At 39.9% G+C, this 22,371-nt stretch overlaps 1 protein-coding gene and 1 long non-coding RNA gene across 2 annotated transcripts in view; one reads left to right on the top strand and one right to left on the bottom strand.

Moving 5' to 3' along the window:
* The window catches only part of NSFL1C (NSFL1 cofactor), a 40,164-nt gene that overhangs the window by 15,583 nt on the left and 2,210 nt on the right, over window positions 1–22,371 (top strand). The window contains 2 exon segments of the mRNA XM_069073855.1: window positions 3,582–3,719; window positions 21,783–21,947. Of these exon segments, the coding sequence (XP_068929956.1) occupies window positions 3,582–3,719; window positions 21,783–21,947 (303 nt within the window).
* The window catches only part of LOC138150421 (uncharacterized), a 118,796-nt gene continuing 103,179 nt past the window's right edge, over window positions 6,755–22,371 (bottom strand). The window contains exon 3 of the long non-coding RNA XR_011165568.1: window positions 6,755–7,207. This is a non-coding gene — a long non-coding RNA (uncharacterized lncRNA). The remainder of the gene's footprint in view (window positions 7,208–22,371) is intronic.

Genomic DNA, 22,371 nt, shown 5'->3' on the forward strand with positions numbered 1-22,371 from the left:
CAGCAGCCTTTGTGCCCAAGGGTGGTGGTGGTGATGGAAATCCAACTCTTTTCTTTATACATTGTTCCCCAAGGCAATTTTCACAGCCTTGTGTTTGTATAATCATTAGGGTTTTTCCTCAGGCATCTTACACAAAGATGTATAAGGTTAGCCATTTTGATTTCTTCATAAATCCATCCGTGGGTCCATTACTTTTATTTCCACCTAATTTATCTATGTCTTTCCATGACCAAACTGACCAACAATAATACTTTACATGTTAGATTGGTTTATGGGTGACAAATCCCTTTGGAAGTTTGGATGAATTCTGATTGAACCAGTTACAAAAAGGATTACTTTTTTGATCCTACCTACCCACTTTGCCACCAAGCCATAGTCTATTTCTACAGAAAGAGCGGAAGGTAGGTTGGGCTTGGGTAGAAGCATTGGGGGGGACCTTTTAAGTTATGCCACTAGGGAGGGACCATCTTTCATCTTTGCAGAACTGTTTGTCACCTGGGAAAAATCACTTGCCACAGTTTTCTTCCTGTATAAGTTAAAAGTTTGCACTAGATATTCTCTAAGGTCTCTTGTAGTTCTAACATTAACTAGATGTCTAGTACAGCAACCTTGCTTCTCCTACTAAGACCACTCATGGTAGTGGGAGGGGAGGAAAGGAGAGGTAGATTCTAAATACAGACAAGTCCTAAGTTTAGCTAGTCACTAAATACTTATTAGACACCTGGTATGTGCCATATAATGTGCTGAGGATATAAAAGGAGACAGAAGACAGTCTCTGTCCTCAAGGAGCCTACAAGCTAATGGGGATTGGGGAATAACATGCAAACAAGTAGATACAGGTAAGCTTTATGCAGAGTAACAGGAAATAATTAAGAGGGAAAGCACTAGAATTAAGAGGGGTTGGGAAAGGCATCTTGTAAAAATATGGGATTTTAGTTGGGACTTAAAGGAAGCCAGGGAGGTCAGTAGTTGCAGCAGAGAAGGGAGAGCATTCCAGGCATGGGGAACAGCCAGGAAAAAAAAAAAATGCCCAAAGTCAAGATATGGAATAGCCAAGAGGCCAGTGTTACCACATGGGAAAGTACATGGTGGAGAGTAAGATATAAGCAGACTGGAAAGAGAAGGGGGATAGATTATGAAGGGCTTTCAATGCCAAACAGAGCATTTTATGTTTAATTCTGGAGGTGATAGGGAGCCACTGGAGTTTATTTGGAAGGTGAAGCGGGGAGGTGACATGCTTAGGAAAGTCACTTGAGGGGCTCAGTGGAGAATGGATTAAAATGGGGAGAGACCTGAGGCAGGCAGACCCATCAGCAAGCTGTTCAGTAATCCAGGCTTGCAGTAATAAGGGCCTGCACTAGAGTGGTGGCAGTGTCAGAGTGGAAAAGGGACCTGTTAAGTTGTTGCAAAGGTAAAATTGACAGGTCTTGGCAGCAGCTTGGACACAGGGTGAAAGACAGTAAGGAACTGAGGATGATACTTAGGTTGCAAACCTGAGGGACTAGGAAGATGTTGTCCTCTGCTTTAACAGGAAAGTTAGGAGGGAGGGTTTGGGGAAAAGATAGTGTTCTGTCTTGAACATATTTCGTTTAAGATGTCTACTGAACATCTAGTTCAAAATGTCTGAAAGGCAGTTGGAGATGCAAGGTTAGAGGTCAAAAGAGAACTTGAGAAAGGATAGGTAGATTTGAGAATTGTCAGCTTAGAGATAATAATTAAATCTTCGGGAGCTAATGAGATCACCAAGTGAAGAAGTACAGAGGAAGAGGAGAATAAAGCTCAGGACAAGAACTCTGAGGGATATCTGTGGGTATGATCTGGATGAGGAGCCAGCAACAGAGAGAGTGAAAGACTGGTCAGATAGGGAGGAAAAGAACCAGAAGAGAGTGGTGTCATGAAAACCTAGAGAGAAGAGATTATTAAGGAGGAAAGGGTAATCAACAGTGTCAAAGGCTGCAGAGACATCAAGAAGAATGAAGATTGAAGGGAAAAGGCTATTAGATTTGGTAATTAAGAGATCATTAATAACTTTAGCAAGAGTAGTTTCAGTAGAATGATAAAATCAGAAGGCAAGTTGTAAGTTGTTAAGAAAGTGAAAGGGGTGGTAGTGGCTAGGTGGCACGTGAGTAAAGCACCGGCCCTGGAGTCAGGAGGACCTGAGTTCAAATATGGCCTCAAACACTTAGTGTTAGCTGTGTGACCTTGGACAAGTCACTTAATCCCAATTACCCTGCCTTCCCCCCTCCAAAAAGCAAGAAAAAAAAAGTGAAAGGAGAAAAAGTGGAGGCACCTATTGTAGCTGACCTTTTCGAGGAGTTTTGAACTGCTTTGAGAACAGAAAGATAAAGGATAAAAGTTAGCAGAGATGGAAAGATCAGTTGAGGGTTTTGTTTTTTGTGTTTTTCAGGATAAAAGAGGCATAGGTATGTTTGTAGGTAGTGGGAAATAAGCCAATAAAGAAGGGGAGATGGAAATAAGGTAAAGAGTGGAGATGACAGAGGGGGCAATCTGTTAAAAGAGACAGAATGGAATAGTATTGCTTGAGCAGAAAAGGGGTTATCCTTAGTAAGGAGTAAGACCACTCCACCATGTGAAATGGGAAAAGGAGGAGAAAGTGGCAGAAGGCTCTGAATAGTAGGATGTAAAGAAGGAGCTCACTGCAAATGGCCTCAATTTTTTCTACGTAAAGTCAGGTTTAAGGCAAGGAAAGTGTAGGGAGGCAGAGGGGGTGCCATGAAAGAATTGTCTTGCAGCAGTAAGGACCCATTTGAGATTGTGTTAACAAATTTGTAGTGGACCCAGTCAGAAAGATCATGTGGTTTTTTCTCCATGTTCAGCAGGTATGTGGAAACAAAGATGTCGAATAGTGGGAGTGATCCAAGCTGAGTCTTTATTGGGTATAAATGGATGATAAGAGGGGTGAGGATTTACAAGAGGAGGACAGTATGGAGTTGAGTTGGTTCACCAAGGAATCAAGATAAGGAAAAGAGAGTGACTAGTATAGGGGAGATGGCCTAGTAAAGAATTCAAGGGTTTAAGAGTTTGGAGGTCACAGTGCAAACCAAGAATAGGCTTTTGTAAGGGAGGTCAGAGGGAAAGGTGAAAAGCCAATAGATTATGGTCAGGTAGGGGGATTTCAGCATTCTTAAAAATGGAGGTGGTACATTTGTGCATGATGTCAAGATCAAGAGTATGACCATCTTTGTGTGGCTGAGGTGGGGTGGAGGAGTATTTCATGAGAAATGAATAGGGGCCACTGAATAAACAGAATAGCAATTCCTCTTGGACTTTACATAACACCCCACTGATGAATTTTTTGTGTAGTATTGTATGTTATAATTATCTATAGTTTTGTCTTATGCCCCTACTGAGTGTAGAATCCATGAGAGCCAGAATTATCTAAATTTTGTATCTTCCCAAGCACCAGCTCACTCTTTTGCACACAGTAGGTACTCTTTAATGTTTGTTGACCTGTAAACCCCTTTCACCATTAGCCGTATCTCTTCTCCCCCTTATATCTTCACTGCCACTACAATAACAGTTGCTTCCTTTTGAATCTCATTGTTGTCTTTCTTTTCCAGTGAAGTACCTACAGAGCTACGAAGGTTATCACGTGGGGGACAGGTCAACTTGGACATGGAGGACCATCGAGATGAGGACTTTGTAAAGCCCAAAGGAACCTTCAAAGCATTCACTGGCGAGGGTCAGAAACTGGGCAGGTAAGACTAGGATCAGCAGAGATAGGAACCATAACCAGTCTTCCATTGGTGCCAGCTAGGCTCTCCTTCAAGCATCAAAGAGGGATATTCAGTAAGCAAGCACTGGTCAAGGTTCACCACAGAAGTGTATTTTCACTGAATTATAAAATCCTAAAATTGGATGGGACCTTAAAATTTATATCATCCGACTCTCCCTTCTCTTCCTCATTTTACAGGTGGGGAAACTGCAGCTTCAGAGGTTAAGTGATTTGCCCATGCTCACAGCCCTAGTAAGTGATGGAGCTAGAGCTGAAACCTAGGTTCCCCGATAGAATATAAACTCCTTGAGGGTTATCTTTGTAGTCATGGCCTCTAACTCAAAGCCTGGTGCTCAGAAAGTGCTTGATAGATACTTCTCATTGATTGACTTTAGACGAATAACTTCCAGTACATCCCACCACCCCTATGATATTTTTTCATGATTCAAACAAAAGCATTCCTCCTGAGGAGAGCATAACCAGTTGACATCATGTTCACCACTCTCCACAGCCTTCTGAAGTGCACAGGTGGACAGCAGTAGTTCCCATCAGTGACTTTCAGTCTCAGTACCTCTACCCCACTGCCTCTTTCTATTAGCCATCCTCCCTCCCCCTTTTGAGGAATGCAGGGGTAGCTCCACATAAGAAAAGGCTTGGGGACCAGAGTAGGTACAGACTTTGCTACTGAATTAGCCTTGTAGCCTCAGGCAAGTCACCTAATCTCTCTGGGCTTCAGTTCACTTCTCTTCAAAACAGTAACTCACGTTCATATAGCACACTTGTAATGTTTGGGGAGGAAGGAAAAAATGATTCCTCAGGTCTCTGCCACAGCTCAGAATAATTTCTGATAAAAAGATGAGGCCTGTGAGTGGGTGTAGGGAATTAAATGTCTTTGAGTATAATGGACTTTTTTTTAAGTAACTTCTGTATGTCATAGAAGGTTCTTTGCAACTATTAGATTAGGACCTTAGAGAACATTCAACATAATAGCAAGAAAGCACAATGGAAAGTAATATGTACTTCAACCTGAAGGGAAAAGAAGTCATTCAGGTAGTTTGTATTTTTCTCTAACTTAATTATTAGATATTTAAAAAGTACTGAACCATGCAAATTGTTCTTTTTTCATGTAAGTTTCCTCCCTTTGAGCCTAGGCCAGCTTTCTCATGGGTGAAAAGCTATCAGCGCTAAGGCAAACTACCCTTTTAGAGGAACGGCTAGCTCACTCAAACAGCACCAAGCTGCTCTTAAGTTAATGTACATGGCTGTTGATACTGTTTTGCAAAGTAAAGAGGACTTTGAAAGTTGTATACTGCTAGGAGCAATGCAGCGTAAGACTGACACTTGAAACCCCAAATATATTGTCCTTTCCTGACCTCTCTTCTAGCCTGTGATAGTAAAATTGTTAGAATTATGATAGTGATAAACTTCTAAGTGACTCAGTCCCAGACAAAAATATGTGTGTCTACATGAGCAAAATAGAATTCTAGGAAACAACCCCTTGGTGAACAATAAAAATTACTGTTAGCTGGTTGCTGTTCTTTCTTACCAACACAAGAGTGTAGACAAGCCTAGGAAGAGAATTATTGTGGGATTTAAAGGAGTGCATTGCAAGTGCTTAGTGGGAACTGCTTGGAAACAACAGTCACTCAGTAATCACTGTGAATAAGGGCAGGAAATCCACAGAGCCTGCCAGGTGACTCCAGCCCCTTCTCCTAACTTACAGAATCCTAGATGCCTAAAGTGGAGGCACCTTAAAAGGTAAAGACATAGACAACGAGAGACCTTGAATGTAAAAACCCAAGAGCAGATGACTTGAAGATAGAAGAGAGCATGGAGACCATGTAGTGCAACCAAATCTTAAGTCAGATAAGGAAATGGACCCACAGAGATGCCTGTGACTCACCACAAGTGATAAGTTACAGAGCTGATATTCATTTGTAGGTTTGGATCCTGGCTTCAGATCCCTGTGATCTTTTTTGCTGTGTACAAAATATTAGAGCTGGAAAAAGACCTTAGATCATCAGTACTATTAGAAAAGTTAAGGGTGGGGGTGGCCAGGTGGCTCAGCGAGTAAGAGCACTGGTTCCAGTGTCAAGATGAACTGGATCAAATCCGGGCTCAGATACTCAGCAACACACCCAGAAATAACTGGCCATGTAACCTTGAGCAAGTTACTTAACCCTGATTGCTTTAAAAAAAAAAAAGTTAAGGGTCATAACTCCCAGTGTTACAAAGGAGGCAGTAAGCTCAGAGGAGAAGGGACTTTCCCAGTCATACCTCCTTTGTGACAGTCTCTCCACTACACAGCTCAGAATTTAATCTTAATTGTCTCCCCAAGTAGATTGAAAGGTCCTTAAGGGTAGTGGCTGTACCTTATACTCATTTTTTTTCACTTCAGTGCATAGCATGTAATAGGTGTTAAATATTTGCTGAATAGATAAAAGGCATCTAGTAAATGCTAGATGATTGTCCACAGTTTCACACAGAACTGCCTGTCATATAGTCCACTCAGCAGTACAAACAGACAAAAAGTACTATTCAAAGATGATATGCCTAAGTAAATTACATTGACAGTTATAAATTACAAATAAACATATGAAGGGTTCTTTTTTTTTTAAGATTTTATTCTTTCAAAGGTTAATAAAGGTCAGAACCTAGGTATCTTTACCCTTTAGATGCCATTCACCCTTAAAAACCTTTAAGAATTTCAGTTCACTGAAACCAGCATTTCAGAAACTCCATTGCAATAGCATTTTTTATTTAGAAGTAATTTTTTGCTAAGTGATAAAGTAGTATCATAAAGTCATGGATTTAGAGCTGAACCTTGACTGTCATTGACACCAACCTTCTCATTTTACGAATTAGGAAACTGAGGTCTACAGAGGTTTAACTGATCCACAGTGACACAGGTATTAAGTGACAGCTAGATTGCCAAACAAGGTCCTCTGACTTTAAATCCTTAAATTCCTTCCACTGTACTATGCTGCCTTTATATTAACCAGCATGCAATGAAAAGTCAAGTCAAGTATTTATTAAGCTACTGACACTTGAAACCCCAAATACATTCTCTTTCCTAACCTCTCTTTCTAGCCTGTGGTAATAAAATTGATAAAATTCTGAAAATGATAAGCTTCTAAGTGGCTATGTGCCAAGCACTGGAGATGTAAAAACAAACACAGTCCCTACCTTCAGGAAGCTTACAGTCTACTAAAGATGACAACATCAAAAAAACTTTATAAACAGCTGTATGCAAACGATACATACAAGATAAATTGGAGATAACCACAGGGTGAAGGCATTGGCAGAGAGAGAAAAAGTCTTCTTTCAGAAGGTGAGATTTTAGCTGAGACTTGAAGGCAACCAGGAGGCAGAGATGAGGGAGAGCGCTCAGGCATGGAGGACGGCCATAGAAGACATGTGGAATTGGGAGGTGACAGCAGCCAAAAAGCCAGGGTTGCTGAATTGTAGAGTCTGAGGAAGGGAGTAAAGTGAAAGAAGAACAGAAAGATAAGAAGGCTTCATCGTGTAGAGTTTAAAAGCCAAACAAAGGATTTTCTATTTGATTCTTGAAATGATAGGGAACCACTGGAGACTATTGAATAGGGAAGATAGCATGGTTAGACCTGCATTTTAGAAGTAATGGGTTAGAACTTGCATCTCCTCATCCATGTAGTGAAGCAAGGTCCATAGTCAGCATCATAGTAAGAAGTAAAGAACTTCAAAGCACCAGACTGACTCAGGAAACTTGACTTCTAGTCCTCAAACCAATTCATCTTATCATCTCAAGTAAGTCAGTCACTTTGTCTGGGCCTCATTTCCCCTCTCTACAAATGAAAAGGTGTAATAGAGGACTTCATGATTCTGTTTCCAACCCCATCTACCTTTGCTCCTTCAAGTCCTTTGTCTTCTGGTTATTGGTTGAAATTAGTATTCTAGGTCCTGTGGATGTCGTCCTGTTTGTGGAAGGACCTGCAGCAGTTAGTGTTTTGTCACCTTTCTCTGGAAAGGATGGAAGCTAGAGAGAGAGATTTTAGTAGGCAGGCTCTTCCCCACCCTCACACCCCCCTCCACTTTTGTTTTCACTGCTAATACTCAATCATTAGCACATAGTCGTTAAAGTCAAACACAGTATACCCTATGGCCATTTGCAGTCGCAGGTGTTATAAATTAGGTCATTTTGGAAATGATAACCCTTCAGACAATTTAAGGGCATAGACTACCAAAAAAGTTCAAGAGGAGGATCTTATAATTTAGTTGGGGAGCAAGACTTGAGCAAGATAATATATCAAAGTGCTGCATTGTACAATACATGATAAACACAAAAGGAGTTAGAAAAGGAATACACATTGTTATTGTGAGCTTGGGTCATTAGGAAGAATTTTCATAGACTTAGAATCTTAGTGCTGAAAGGGCCATTAGAATTCATCTAGTCCAAAGCCCCACCTGCCACAGTCTTCTTTAAATCATCTTTAACAAGTGGTCATCTAGCCCTTGTTTAAAACCTCTTCAAGCCATTCTGCTGTTAGGTTGCTCTGACTACTAAGAAATTTTTCTTATAGAATCAGTTTGGTGCAGTAGATCAAGAGCTGGTATTGGAGTCAGGAGGCCTGACTTCACGTCCCACTTCTAACAACACATATTAAATATGTGACCCTGGGCATGTCACTTAACCTCTCAAGCACCTCATACATTTCTCCAGACTGAGTTATAGAGAAGGTTCCAGCCTTTAACAGCAGAGGGTATGAAGGAGCTCCCTATACAATTGAAGTCACAGGTCTAGTCCCTGACCCTTTGCCTAGTGAGCCAAAATCTGCCTGCCCATAATTTCCATCCATTTTCCCTGTGGAACATACGCAGAAGGTCTAATACTTCTTAAAGAGGCAGTGTGGTATAATAGAAAGAGTGCTGGACCTATAGTTGAAACATTTGACATTGCTTACCAAATGCCTGGACTCTTACTTTATACTGCTTACGCCATACATTCTACATTCCAACCAAACTGGCTTATTTACTCTTCCTAGAATTGAGAATTCTCATTTCCTGCTTTTGCCTTTTTACAAAGTATCTTCCATTGCTGGAATACACTACTACTTTCTGTTTAGAATCTCTAGCTTCCTGTGTTTGGATTAAATTGCATCCTAGTTTTGTGATGTACTACTTCTTAGCTATCATATCTGTAAATGGGGATAACACTTCGTATCCCACAGGGGTGTTGAAAACACTTTGTAAACCTTAAAGCACTATAGAATTGTGAATTCCCTCTTAATAGCCCTTTGCATATTTAAAGACAGATCCTGACCCACCTCCCACCCCTTGAATCTTCTCTTCTCCAGGCTAAACTTAGATTTACATAGTACTTTAAGGTTTAAAAATCACTTTCGTCTTAATAACCCAGTGTAGTAAGCAGTACAGATGTTATGATCCTCATCCTACAGATGAGGAAACTGAAACTAAGAGAAGTTTAAAATTTGCTTGTGGTCGTGTAGCTGATAAGTTTCAGAACTAAGACATTCTTAGTATCTTCAGTAATGTGATATGACAAAGTGCAGCCTGTCAGAGTCTCACCTAAAATTTGATGCCCGGGAATAACAGCTCTTAGAAGACATCTGACCAGTGCAGAGAACCATAGGACCATCACCCCCCTCATTCTATACACTTTTGTTGTTATTCAGTCATGTCTGCTCTTTGTGACCCCATTTAGAGTTTTCCTGGAAAAACTACTGGCGTGGTTTGCCACTTCCTTCTCCAGCTCATTTTGCAGACAAGGAAACTGAGGCAAACAAGGTTAAGTGACTTGCCCCGGATCCCACAGCTAATAAGTTTCTGAGGCTGGATTTGCATTCCTGAAGGGAGTCTTCCAGGCGCCAGGCCAAACATGCTATTCACTGCACTATCTGGTTACCCTCTTCAACATACTAGACTTCTATTAATGTAGTCTAAAATTCAATCTGTGTTTTGTCTTTCTTGTCATACTTTTGTTCTCATTGAGCTTGCATATCAATTAAAATCCTTTATTCTTAACTTTATTGTGGAGGAGGGACTTCAACAAATGGAAGACAGACCAAATCTAGGCAGAAGTAAAGGTTTTGTTCCCCAGTGAGAAGGTACAAAAAGGTCTGATCAAACCAGGAGGGTGTTGGGGGAAAGTGGGAGGATATGTTGGGTAAGGTGGGCCCAGAATATTAAGAGTCTTGTCTTCCAGGTAGTACCTTTATATTGGATGCTCCGAGATAAGATTCTTTTTTTTTTTTTTTTTTGCCTTTTGGAGGGCAATTGGGGTTAAGTAACTTGCCCAAGGTTACACAGCTAGTTTTTGTGTGGGTGTTAAGTGTCTGAGGCCAGAACCAAACTCGGGTCCTCCTGACTCCCGGGCAGATGCTTTACTCACTGCACCACCTAACTGCCCCAGGATAAGATTCTTGAGCAGTAAAGTGACATGATAAAAGTAGTCACTGGTCATCTCTGGCTTTCAGTTTCCCCATCTATAAAAATTAGGGTATTGGATTAGACAGCCTGTTGTTAACTTTTAACATTTTATTTTCCAAGGTCCTTTCCAGCTCTGACTTTGAAGTTGAACACATATAGAATGAAAACTATGTAACCTTTCTTTAGTATAAAGAATAGTACTTATGTTCCAAGAATCACAGTATAATCAGAGCAATGAGCTAACTGTTAAAATTTATGAGAGAAGTTTATTAACCTCATGGATGACCACTTGTCAGGGATACTGTAGAGCAGAGAAGATTCTTGTTCCAATAAAGACTTCAGAGGGGCTTTCCAACTCCAAGATTCTAGGGCTGTGCATTGCTTGTTTGTAACATCTCCATGGCAAAAAACATGGTTTAGGGTGCAGGCTTTCAGTCTAGAAGTATGAGACAGAGAGCTATCCTTTTGATGGCAGAGTACTTTCTTCACAATGCTTTAAGGTAAGGAGTGTAAACATCATTACCATCCTTCTACAAATGTAGAAATTTAGGATGAAAGAGAGGAAGTGACTTGTCCATAGTTGTACAGCTAATAAGCATATGAACTAGAACTTGAGCCCCGGTGGTCTCTTGACTCCCAGTCTGGTGGTCTTTCCACTGTATCGCTCTGGGAACAAATTTAACTGGTGCTGTGCTTCATTGACCCTCTTCACATACTACATTGCTCTTTGAAAAGCATAGCTATCCTAGAGACATAGTACATGTACCTGCAGATACCAGGCATACATTTTGGAAAGTCCAAATAATTTTTCTCCTCTCTGTTGGGTTTCCCAGTCAAAGGCTCCTTTATCTTTTGTACTTGTGATAGCTTCACAATAATTATCTTTTGTCTTTTTCTCAAAGAAGCCTGATGAAATATGCCTCATTTGCTTTCTGTGCTGCCTCATTCTAGCTGTGGATGCTGTTTCTTTAGATGCAGTCATAGCTTTTATTCCCCCAGAATTATTGAGAACTTGACCAAATATACCCACCCAGAAGGTTTGTTCCTGATCGGAAGAGAGCATTCCCTGTGGACTTCTGGTAAAAATAAATCTCAGTATGAGTTTGCAGGCTCCAGGCTCCAAGTCTACCTTAAAAAGAAGTTACTCGGGGTGGCTAGGTAGTACAGTGTATAGAGCACCAGCCCAGGATTCAGGAAGACCCGAGTTCAAATCTGGCCTCAGGCACTTGACAGTGTGTGTGGCTGTGTGCCCTTAGACAAGTCACTTAACCCCAGCTGCCCTTCCTCCCCCTCCAAAAAGCAAGAAAAAAAAAGAAGTTACACTGAAATTTTAGACCCTCCCTTAAGAAACTTAAAAAATTTCTCACCACTTGCCTTAGATATGCCCTAATAGCTGAAAGGTAATTGTGAGGTAGTGGCAAGAGTACTTAATTTTGAGTCAGGTACACTAAGATGACTTGGGTTCATGTCATCTGTGTTGGATTTGAGCCATTGCAGTAACCTCCTAATGGGTCTCCTGCCCACCATTCTGTCCTGCAGATGTTTCCAGAGCTAGCATCCTAATGCATCACTGTTCAGGTTACTCCTTTGTTCAGAACCCTTCAAGGGTTCCCATTGCCAGAAAGATTTAGAGCTTTCTTCAGCTCCACTTCAACAGTCACAGCTTATATTTGTTGATGATTGTTGAGCTTTACACTACAGCATACAGTAAATATGCCTGTCGTGCAGATGTTGGGAGATTAGGTAAGAGAAGATCCGGAACCTCTAAGACATCATGGTGTGGCGTGATGGATTAAGTGGCAGAAATCAAGAAAGCTCACGTTTGTATCCTGCCTCTGTTACTGGGTGGGCAGATGGGCAGGTCCCTTAGCATCCCTGAGACTCAGTTTTCTCATGAGTTAGATGTGAATGACAATGCCTATTAGCTCCTATCTCACAGGGTTGTGATAATAGTTCATGTTTGCACTTCGAAATCTTTAAAGCACTTTATAAGTGCTAGTAGTAAACAGGAGCAGTAGGGTGAGGCACCAATAAAGGTAACTAATAGATAATATTATAAGTACATTGGAACAAAGAGAAACCTTACTTCTCTGACTTTATCTCCCATTGTTACCCTGTATAAACCCAACCAAAGCAAAGTGTTTTGTGAGGTCTTAAGGTTAAAACCAATTTAAACAAAAGGAATCAGGTTGCAGCTACATGGCACAGGGAATAGAGCACTGGCCCTGGAGTCAGGAGGACCTGAGTTCAAATCTGGCCTCAGATACTTACTAGCCGTGTGAGCCTGGGCAAGTCACTTAACCCTGTTTGCCTCAGTTTCCTCAACGTCCAAATGAGCTGAAGAAGGAAATGGCAAACTACTCCAGTATCTTTGCCAAGAAAAACCCCCCAAAGGGTTCACAAAGAGTCAGGCATAACTGAAACAGCTGAACAGTATTGGCTGCCCAATTACACTGTCGATTCATGTTAAACTCAAAATACAAGATGGTTTTCATAGGAACTGCTTTCTAGCCAAGATGGCTAATTAGGGGAAGTATCTCCGTCTTGTGCTTATAAAATTGATACTTTGAACTCAGCTATGTAAATTAATTTCAATTTATCCTTATTAAATAACCCTTATTGTATTTTACCTTACTGAGATCTTTTTTAGATACTGATATCCAATGTGTGGGCTATGTCTCTCAGTTTTGTGTCAGTTGTTTTCTAATTTAATAAGTAATTATTAATAATTAATATATATAAGTAATAATTTAATAAGAGTGCCATCAAGGACTCAATTCAGGTCATTGATAAACTTGTTAACATAAAACGTAAACATGATAACTGGTAAGTAATCCCTATGGAGATGGAATGTGGCAACTGCTTTTACAGGTGCTACAGCCACATCTATTAAAGACACAGAAAAGGAGTTCTTACCACCAAAGTCCTTAGCACTGTCGAATAGTTCAAAATCAGAAAGGGATATAATTTTACCAGGAGAAATGACATTAAAGAAGAGGCATTAACATCTGCTTTGCTGCTGTACCCTGAGGACCATGGGATCTTTCCATCTAATTTGCTGCGGAAACCTTCCATGTGTATTGTCTCCTCCATTAGAATTAGAGCTATTTGAGAGCAGACTTATCTTTTCTATGTGTATCTTCAGTGATTTACACATAGGAAGTGTTTAATAAATGTATTATTCATTCATTCCTGTTAAACAGCACAATCCCTAGAACATTTCTACTGAAGACCTGGCATAGTTCTGTCCATTATTATTTCCAATCCGTTATTGTTATGTCATACAGTGTAAGCAATAGTCTTGTTTAGTCTCTGATCTTCCTTTGAAGCATGGGTAATTATTATCAATTCTCTAGTGTTACAATTGGTCATTCCATTGATCAGTTCCTAAACCATTCAGAGTTGTTTGTCTTTACAGTGTTAATGTTTTTGTTCTCATGATTCTGCCCACTCACTTCCATATGGATCAGTTCATACAAGTTTTCCCAGGTTTGTCTGAAACTATTCTCTTCATCATTTCTTAGAGTATCAAGAATATTCCCTTCCTCTCAAACATAGGCCTTTTGATCTGTAAACCTCAATTCATTCTGAGTTTTAACATGATCCTTACAGCAGTCTTAACAGATTGCTACTCTTTTGTGTTCATCCTGTTACCTGCTCATTCCCATCTTCTGTAAATGTCTCTTTAAAATATCAGTTGGTCAGTGAGTTCCCTGTGTACTCTTCTGTCTCTTGACCACTCCCCTTTTTCTTCCTCATTGGCATAGCTTTTTCTTGTGTGTTAAGAATTTAGTCCTTGAGCTTACCATTTGACTTGGGCTATAGAATTTTAGATCATGGGCTTCTACCTATTCCCTCTCTGAATCCTTTGAAATCTGCTCTCCTAAAATTTAGAATGCTTGTGAAACTGTAACCCAGCTTTCCTCTGCTTCTTTGTCATGAATTCTTAAAATAGAATAGCAACTTTCTCCAACTGTTTGCATCATTTCCACCTCAGGAACCAGTTCCACTTTGGTGATCAGAAAAACTTTTGTTGATTTCATATTCTGAAGAATGAAATTTTCATTAAACTAAGTCAGGATTTTATCAGTTCTGCTTTTTAGTGCTGAACATTCTGAACAGATGTTTGTGTAATGGAAGGTCTCCATCACTGTTAACCATCTTATGCCTTCATGCTGGATTTGTTATGGTTTCCTGAATAAAAAATACTTTATTTCCTCATTCTGTACAGTTCTTCTGTAGTGGACCTCCTGCAACTCATTTCTTTTTTTTCCTTTTGATCCTCAGGCAAATTCTTCTGCAGTGCTTCCCAAGCCCTCTAGTTTCTGTTTCCTCATATTTCTTTTTAATGCTTAATGTTACTCCACTACTCTTGTGTCTTTTTAATCTCTTCCTTTTTAATAAAATATAACCTTCCATTGCTATTGTCTTGAGTCTCATCCTACTAAGTTTCGATGAAGATACCTATGAGATTGAAATTGCTTCTTTACTTTAAGATATCTAGTCGGCCTTTTTATTACCCATTTTTTGTGCATTTGTGTATATAGATGTCTAAAGCAACAGGTTTTTTTTATTGGCTTTTCTTGAATATTACCTCCTATGTACTTTTATTACTGGCCCTCCCTAGTACTATTTTTCTATATTATACCTTCACTGTGGCATATAGCCTTCCAGATAGAGTAGTTTTCTCTCTCTCTTAAGTTTAAAACCATCTTGATCATATTCTGAAGAATAGGCATTCTTTTTTTTTTTTACTAGTCCTCATGGGATCTATTCTATCCCTGACCAAGAGTCCATCATTCTTAATTTTAAACTGTGTTCAAGAAATTCCAATCCCATTCTCATAGATCATCTTCTTAAGCAGCTATTCATTTTCCCAAGCTTCCTTTCTCTTCTGAAATCCCTCTCTTCTCTTTATTGCAGTGATGAAATGTGTGACCTTCATAGGTCTCTTGCACAGGACTTCAATTCAAAATGTCTAATAGGGAATAAGAGATGCAAGATTTGAATTCAAGTGAGAGTTGGGGTTGACTAAAGAGATAAGAGAATCATCTGCTTTGGTATAATAATTGAGCCGATTGGGTCTGATAAAATCACCAAAGGAGAGAACATGTAGAGGAAAGAGAGAACTGTAGAATGGCAGGTCAGCATATAGCGACCTCAGTAAAGCGGCAGCAAGTCACCGTGACTTGTCTCCTCTTCCTCTAACCATTACTGCATATCCTCTCCTGGTGGTGCCACATTTTGTATGCCTGTCATCATTCCTTGGAGCTCAGAATGCTTGGTATGGCACAACTCCCCACTCTAAAGGAAGATTCTCATACCTGTTGTGTAGTTCCAAGTGTTCAATGAGCATTCTTCCTTCCTTTTTTCCTGTTACATTCCTCTAGCCCTTCAACCTCTGGAAACAACTTATGATTTCATTCTGCCTTTACAGATCCTTTTTCTTCTTGAAATAGTTATTCTCTTCCTTCAAGGAATACTTCATTTTCCAGAGAAGTAAGAATTTCTTTAACCACTTAGGTTCTCTTTTTATGAGGGAGATCAGTCTGTATTTTGTAAGCATGTTGTGGTTATTTGGCGCTGTCAGAAACATTTTGACTTCCCACTTTTTTTGTTTTTACTTTTTCTCAATAAGATGATGACATGCCCAGCCACCTTTCATTGTCAGTTGACAGCCAGCTGCCAACCCCTGATGTGAGCTGTCCCAGAAGACTGAGCAGAACTGGAATTTAAAAGATGGGTGTGTGTTATAGACAGCAGTTGAGAAAGGGGATAGGAATTGCTGATAGGCAACAGCATGAGCAGAAGCAAGGAGTCATGAGAACATAGGGCATGTTTATTGAGGGGGCAAAGGAAAAGAGCCCAGTTTCATTGGTATGTAGAGTGCGTGAAGGTATATGATAGGAGGTGAGGCTGGAAAGGGTTAGAGTATTGATACATTGTAGAAGGTCTTAAATTCCAGACAAAGATTTTTAAGCAAATATGTGATATGTCCAAATCCTAAGGATGAGAATGATATATTCTTTTTTTTTTTTTTAAAGCAATCAGGGTTAAGTAACTTGCTCAAGGTTACACGGCCAGTTATTTCTGGGTGTGGTGCTGAGTATCTGAGCCCGGATTTGATCCAGGTCATCCCGACACTGGAGCCGGTGCTCTTACTCGCTGAGCCACCTGGCCGCCCCGAGAATGATATACTCTAATCATGGTATGATTTATAAATTGAAGTTAGACCTGGGAAGGAGCAGAGAAGATGTAGGAAGATTTCTAAAGAGACTCCTGTATAGTCTGAGCAAATGGTAATGAAGGCCTGTATTATGTTGATGGCAGTGGGAATAGAGAAGAATGAAGAAATACAAGAGATTTTATAGAATTGGAATCAGCAGAATTTGGTAACTTTATATGAGAAGTAAGGAAGAAGAAGTCTAAGATAATGTAAAGGCTATAAACATGAGAGATTAGGTAAATTGTGTAGAAGCACAGACAAAATTAGTAAATAAAGGAGGAGTAGGTTTAGGAAATATGATAACGAGCTTAATTTGATCAGAGTGCATTACCACAACTCAGAAGTAGGTAGTGCATATTTTTTAACTTTTTTAAATTAAATTTTTTTCAGTTAACAAATTTATTTTTCCTCTCCTTCCCATTGAAAAGAAAAATAAAACTCTTGTAACAAATATGTATAATCAAGCAAAACAAATTCCATACTGTCAAAAAATAAGTGTTTCATTCTCCACCCTGAGGCCCATTACCTCTATCAGGACATAAATGGCATGTTTCATTAATTATCAGTACTCTGGTATTGTAGTTGGTCATTGCCTTCATTAGTTAAGTCTTTCAAAGCTATTTATTTTTATAATGTTATTGTTGTTGTTTAATTGTTCTTCTGGTTCTACTCGCTTCCCTGTGTATCAGTTTATAAAACTTTTCCCCATATTTCTCTGAAATTGTCCAGTATTTCATTACATCAATATGCTGTGATTTGTTCAGTCACTCCCCAATTGAGGGGCACCCCTTAGTTTCCAGTTCTTTTTTTTTTTTTACTACTGAGTTTAGTCTTTTATTTGGTTAAGTATAAATTCTTCTGACTTACTAGGTTCACTTTTTTTTTAAATCAAATGCTTTATTAACTTCTATTTTACATCATTCATTTCTGCAAGATTTTGAATTACAGATTTTCTCCCCATTTTTCCGCTACCCATCACCCCAAAATATCCCCTCCTCTCTCCCATATCTTCTCCCATACCCCCTCCGACTTTCCAGTAGGGCATCGTAGATCTCTATGCTCCAGTGCCTATATGTCTTATTTCCCAGTTACATGTAAAATAATATTAATAATAGTGTATATATATATATATTTTTTTTTTAAACATTTGATTTTAAAACTTTGAATTCCAGATTTATTCCCTTCTTCTCTTGTCACCCACCCTTACTGGGAAGATAAGCAATTCAGTATAGGTTGTACATGTGTAGCTATGCAAAACATAGTGGATATATTGCAAAAGACTGACTATATATTTCCCTTCTCCTGTCCTACCCTCCCACTTGTTCTATTCTCTACTTTGATCATGTCGCTTTTTTTTTTTTCCAAAATGCTTTATTGACTTCTGATTTACTTCATTCGTTTCCACCAGATTTGGGGTTACAAATTTTCTCCCCGTTTTTTCCCTACCCACCTCCCCAAAATAAAGGTCCCCCAGGATATCCCCTCCTCTTATTTCCCAATTACATGTAAAATAGTATTAATAGTATGTATGTTTTTAAACATTTGGTTTTTAAACTTTAAATTCCAGATTCATTCCCTTCCTCCCTTGTCACCCACCCTTACTGGGAAGATAAGCAATTCAATATAGGTTGTACATGTGTAGCTAATGCAAAACATTACTATAGTAGATATATTGTAGAAGACTGATTATATTTCCCTTCCTCCTATCCCATCTCCCACTTGATCTATTCTCTACTTTGGTCCTGTCCGTTTTCAAAAGTGTGTGCTTCCAACTTCCCTCCCCCCCAGCCTGCCCTCCCTTCCATCATCCCCCCTCACATCCCCTTCCCCCCTACTCTCCTGTAGGGTGAGATACCCTATTTAGTGTGTATGTCATTCCCTCCCTGAGGCAAATTCAATGAGTATAAGGTTGACCCATTCCTTTTTGCCTTCTTGTTCTTCCCATCCATTGTACCCATTTTCCCTTGCCTCTTCTATATGAGATAATTTGCCCCATTCTTTCTCTCCCCGTGTCCTCTCATTATATTCCTCTATCACCTCTTAATTTCACCTTTTAAGTATCGCTTCCTATTAAATTGGTCCTATGCCCTCTATCTATGTATACCTGTAAACTTATATATAAACATTCACCTATGTATTCATATGCCTTTATACCCTCTGATAAAGACTATATATATATATTTCTATTCCCTTCAACTATTTTCATACTGAGAAAAGTTTCATCAGTTACAATTATCATTTTTCCATGTAGGAATATGATTTCTTTTCCCTGTTTACCTTCTTATGCTTCTCCTGCTTCTTATATGTGAATGTCATATTTTCTATTCAACTCTGGTTTTTTCAGCAAGAATGCTTGAAAGTCTTCTATTCTACTGAATGACCATATTTTCTCCTGAAAGATGATACTCAGTTTTGCCGGGTAGGTGATTCTTGGTTTTAATCCCAGCTCCTTTGACCTCCGGAATATCATATTCCAGCACCTTCAATCCCTCAGTGAAGAAGCTGCCAGATCCTGAGTTATCCTGATTGTGTTTCCACAATATTCAAATTGTTTCTTCCTGGCTGCTTGTAATATTTTCTCCTTGATCTGGGAATTCTGGAACCTGGCTATAATATTCCTAGGAGTTTTCTTTTTGGGATCTTTTTCAGGGGGTGATCAGTGGATTCTTTCAATCTCTATTTTGCCCCTCTGGTTCTAAAACATCAGGGCAGTTTTCCTTGAGAATTTCTTGGAGGATGATTTCTAGGTTCTTTCTTTGATCATGGCTTTCAGGTAGTCCAATAATTTTTAAATTTTCTCTCCTGGATCTATTTTCTAGGTCATTGATTTTTCCCATGAGATATTTCACATTGCCTTCTATTCTTTCATTTGCTTGGATCTGTTTAACAGCATCTTGATATCTCATAAAGTCACTAGCTTCCCTTTGCTCCATTCTAAATCTGAAGGAATGATTCACCTCAGGGAGCTTTTGAGATTCTTTTTCCATCTGGCAAATTTGGCTTTTTAAGGCATTCTTCTCCTCATTGCCTTTTTGAGCCTCTTTTGCCAATTGTGTTAGTCTGTTTTTTAAGGTGTGACTTTCCTCAGTCAGGCTGTTGACTCTCATTTCATAATTTTCTTGCATTGTTCTCATTTCTCTTCCCAATTTTTCCTCCACTTCTCTTATCTGCTTCTTAAGGTCCTCTATGGCCTGTAACCAGCTCATATTTTCCTTTGAAGCTTTTGGTGCAGGAGTTCTGACTTCACTGTTTTCCTCCTGTTCCATGCTTTGCTCCTTTTTGTCCCCAAAATAATAGTCTAATGTTGGAATCTCTTGTCTGCTTTGTTTCCTTTGCCTGGTCATGTCTTCCCTCAGTCACTTGACCCCTGGGCTTTTTGCCACAGTAGGACTCTGCCACCAGACAGGGGAGCTTCCGTCCCAAACGCTGGGGTTTTCTCAGCTTCTGGAGGTATTAGATGGGTCCCCTCTCTGAGGTCTCCACACGCTCCAGCAAGCTGGACACACGCCCCAGTACCTCCACCCTAGACTGCAATCCAGATCCAAGAAGGTTAAAGCAAGAGCGATTACCCCTCAGACTGGTGCTTGGTCCCCCTACAGTCTGCAGGCCAGGAGCTGAAGCTGCCACGTGGTGCTGGCTGGCTGTGCCAGTGTCTCAGCGGCTTCTCACCCCTGGGAGCAAAAGCCACACACTCCCACTTACTGGTTCCCAGAGTCCAGACTGCTCTATATATTTTCCTCCTCTCACTGACCTCTCACTTTGTCCTTCGCATCTATGTGTTGGTAAATCTGGAAATGGCCACAGCTGCTGCTGATCTGGAGTCCCTCTGGTTGGTGGCTGGTCAGGCCCGCCCTGGGGCTAAAGCCTCAGTGTGGGGCTGGGCTCGGCTCCCAGAGCACTGCGCTGGCCAATTCCTGCCAGTCTGCCAGGCTGTCCTCAGCAGCAGGTTAGCTTTTCTGTGTCACTTTGTGGGTTCTGCAGCTCCAAAGTTCATTCAGAGTCCCCTTTTACATGGATTGGGGAAGGTGGAAGCTGGAGCCGTGAGGAGGTCCTGTTTCTACTCTGCCATCTTGACTCCGCCCCTAGTTTCCAGTTCTTTGCCACTATACATTATTCTCCCTAGCTTAGAACAGCTGTAAAAATTGAGGCACAGAGGAGTTTCGTGATATGCACAAGGTCACACAACCGCTGAGCACTAGGGTAGGAATTCAGACCAGTCTGCCTTACATGTAGTGCTCTTTTTACTACCATCGACCTCTTTAACTTTATCACATGCTACTCCTTTGTTTTCCAGCTACCCTGTCATCTGTTCCAGCCAGATGTTGTTTTACCAGTCTTGTCTGCTTGTGTGTTCACTCTGTACTTGTGTTTATACTTTGTCTTCCCAGCTAGACTCTTAAGTTCCTCGGAGGCAGCAGTTATGTTTGCCCATTTCTTCTGTCCTCTAGTACTTTTGACACACTCACCATTTAAGAAATATTTGTTGTTTCATTCAGAACCGTAGTATCCTGTTCTCCAAATGTCAGCCTAGCACCTGAGAAGCTGAGTGGTCTAGATTTGGCTGGGCAGACTCAGGTTTGAGTCCCCATTCTGCCACTTACTAGCTAACCTGGAGCAAGTTGTTTAACCTTCTTGTTCTTAATTTTCCTGTCTCTAAAATGGAGAAAATAAGAGATTTTATGTTGGTGTTTTGAGGATCAAATGAGATGTGTGTATGAGATGTATTTTATAACCAAAATGTGCTATTTTGTTATTGGTACTCAAAATGGTCTGTGATTTCATTGATTTGGACGTTCCCTGCTACAGTGCAGATCACAGTCCATCCTTACATGTCCATCCTGTACGACTCTTGACTATGCTTAAGTGGGTCACAGATTCTAGCCAATGCATTTCCCTGAGGATATTTTTTTACAACACTTCTTCAAAGTTCCTAATTTGTTGAAGCCTGTTTGTACCCACCATCACCTCTTCATTGCCTTGTATTGGATATTCATTTTATTCCTCGGACTGCCATGTTCCTACTTATAGCCATGTAACTTATATTTGTAATTATGGTCATTAGTAATCATAACAATTATTCAGGCTAAGCACAGGAGCTAAGTTGACAAGCAAATTAGCATGAGCTCAAGACCTAAAAGAAATAAGACTAGAAATTTTAAAAGAAATGACAAAACATTCAGAGATGGAATACTAACTTGACCTACAGCATAGGGATATTAGTTACTTAGACCATTTAATGGATTTATTTGGGTCATTGTGAAAACACTGAAAACTATAGGAAAGAAAACATCTCTGTAGAGCTGGTACACAGCTTTGATTAGAATTAAAAGTTTATTATTATTCGAGAATGTGAATGTTTCTGTTCATGGTCCTGAAACCTTCCTCTTTCCTCAGCACCACCCCTCATCTATTAAACACAAGTTCTCCAGCCCAGCAGGCAGAAAATGAAGCCAAAGCCAGTTCCTCAATTGCAATTGATGAGTCAGAGCCCACGACCAACATCCAAATCCGGCTTGCTGATGGCGGGAGACTGGTACAGAAATTTAACCACCGTCACAGGTAAAGTAGTAGTCTTCCTTACCCAGAAATTGTCTTTGAGGGTGGAGACCACTTCTTTTTTTTCTTTTACTTTTGTCTTTTAATTTTATTTTCAGTTCCAAATTTTCTCCCTCCCTCTAGCCCTTGCCTTACCAGTTGAGAAGATAAGAAATTTCATACCTATCATACATATAAAATCATAAAAAAAATTATTTCCACTTTAGTCTTGTTGAGAGAGGGGGAAAGAAAACAAGAAAAATTAAAAAAAAATACACTTCACTGCACTCAGAGTTCATCAGTTGTTTTTGTGGAGGTGGGTAACGTTTTTAATCATGAGTCCTTTGGAATTGTCATGGATCATTTTATTGCCCAGAGCAGCTAAGTCTCACAGTTGATCCTCATTGCAATATTGCTGTTACTATGTAGAATATTCTTCTGGTTCTAT

This window comes from Petaurus breviceps, unplaced genomic scaffold (genome assembly GCF_028583685.1).
Source record: "Petaurus breviceps papuanus isolate PSGF00001 unplaced genomic scaffold, PetGlider_PUasm1.0 90879, whole genome shotgun sequence".
In the NCBI taxonomy this organism is placed as follows: Eukaryota; Metazoa; Chordata; class Mammalia; order Diprotodontia; family Petauridae; genus Petaurus; species Petaurus breviceps.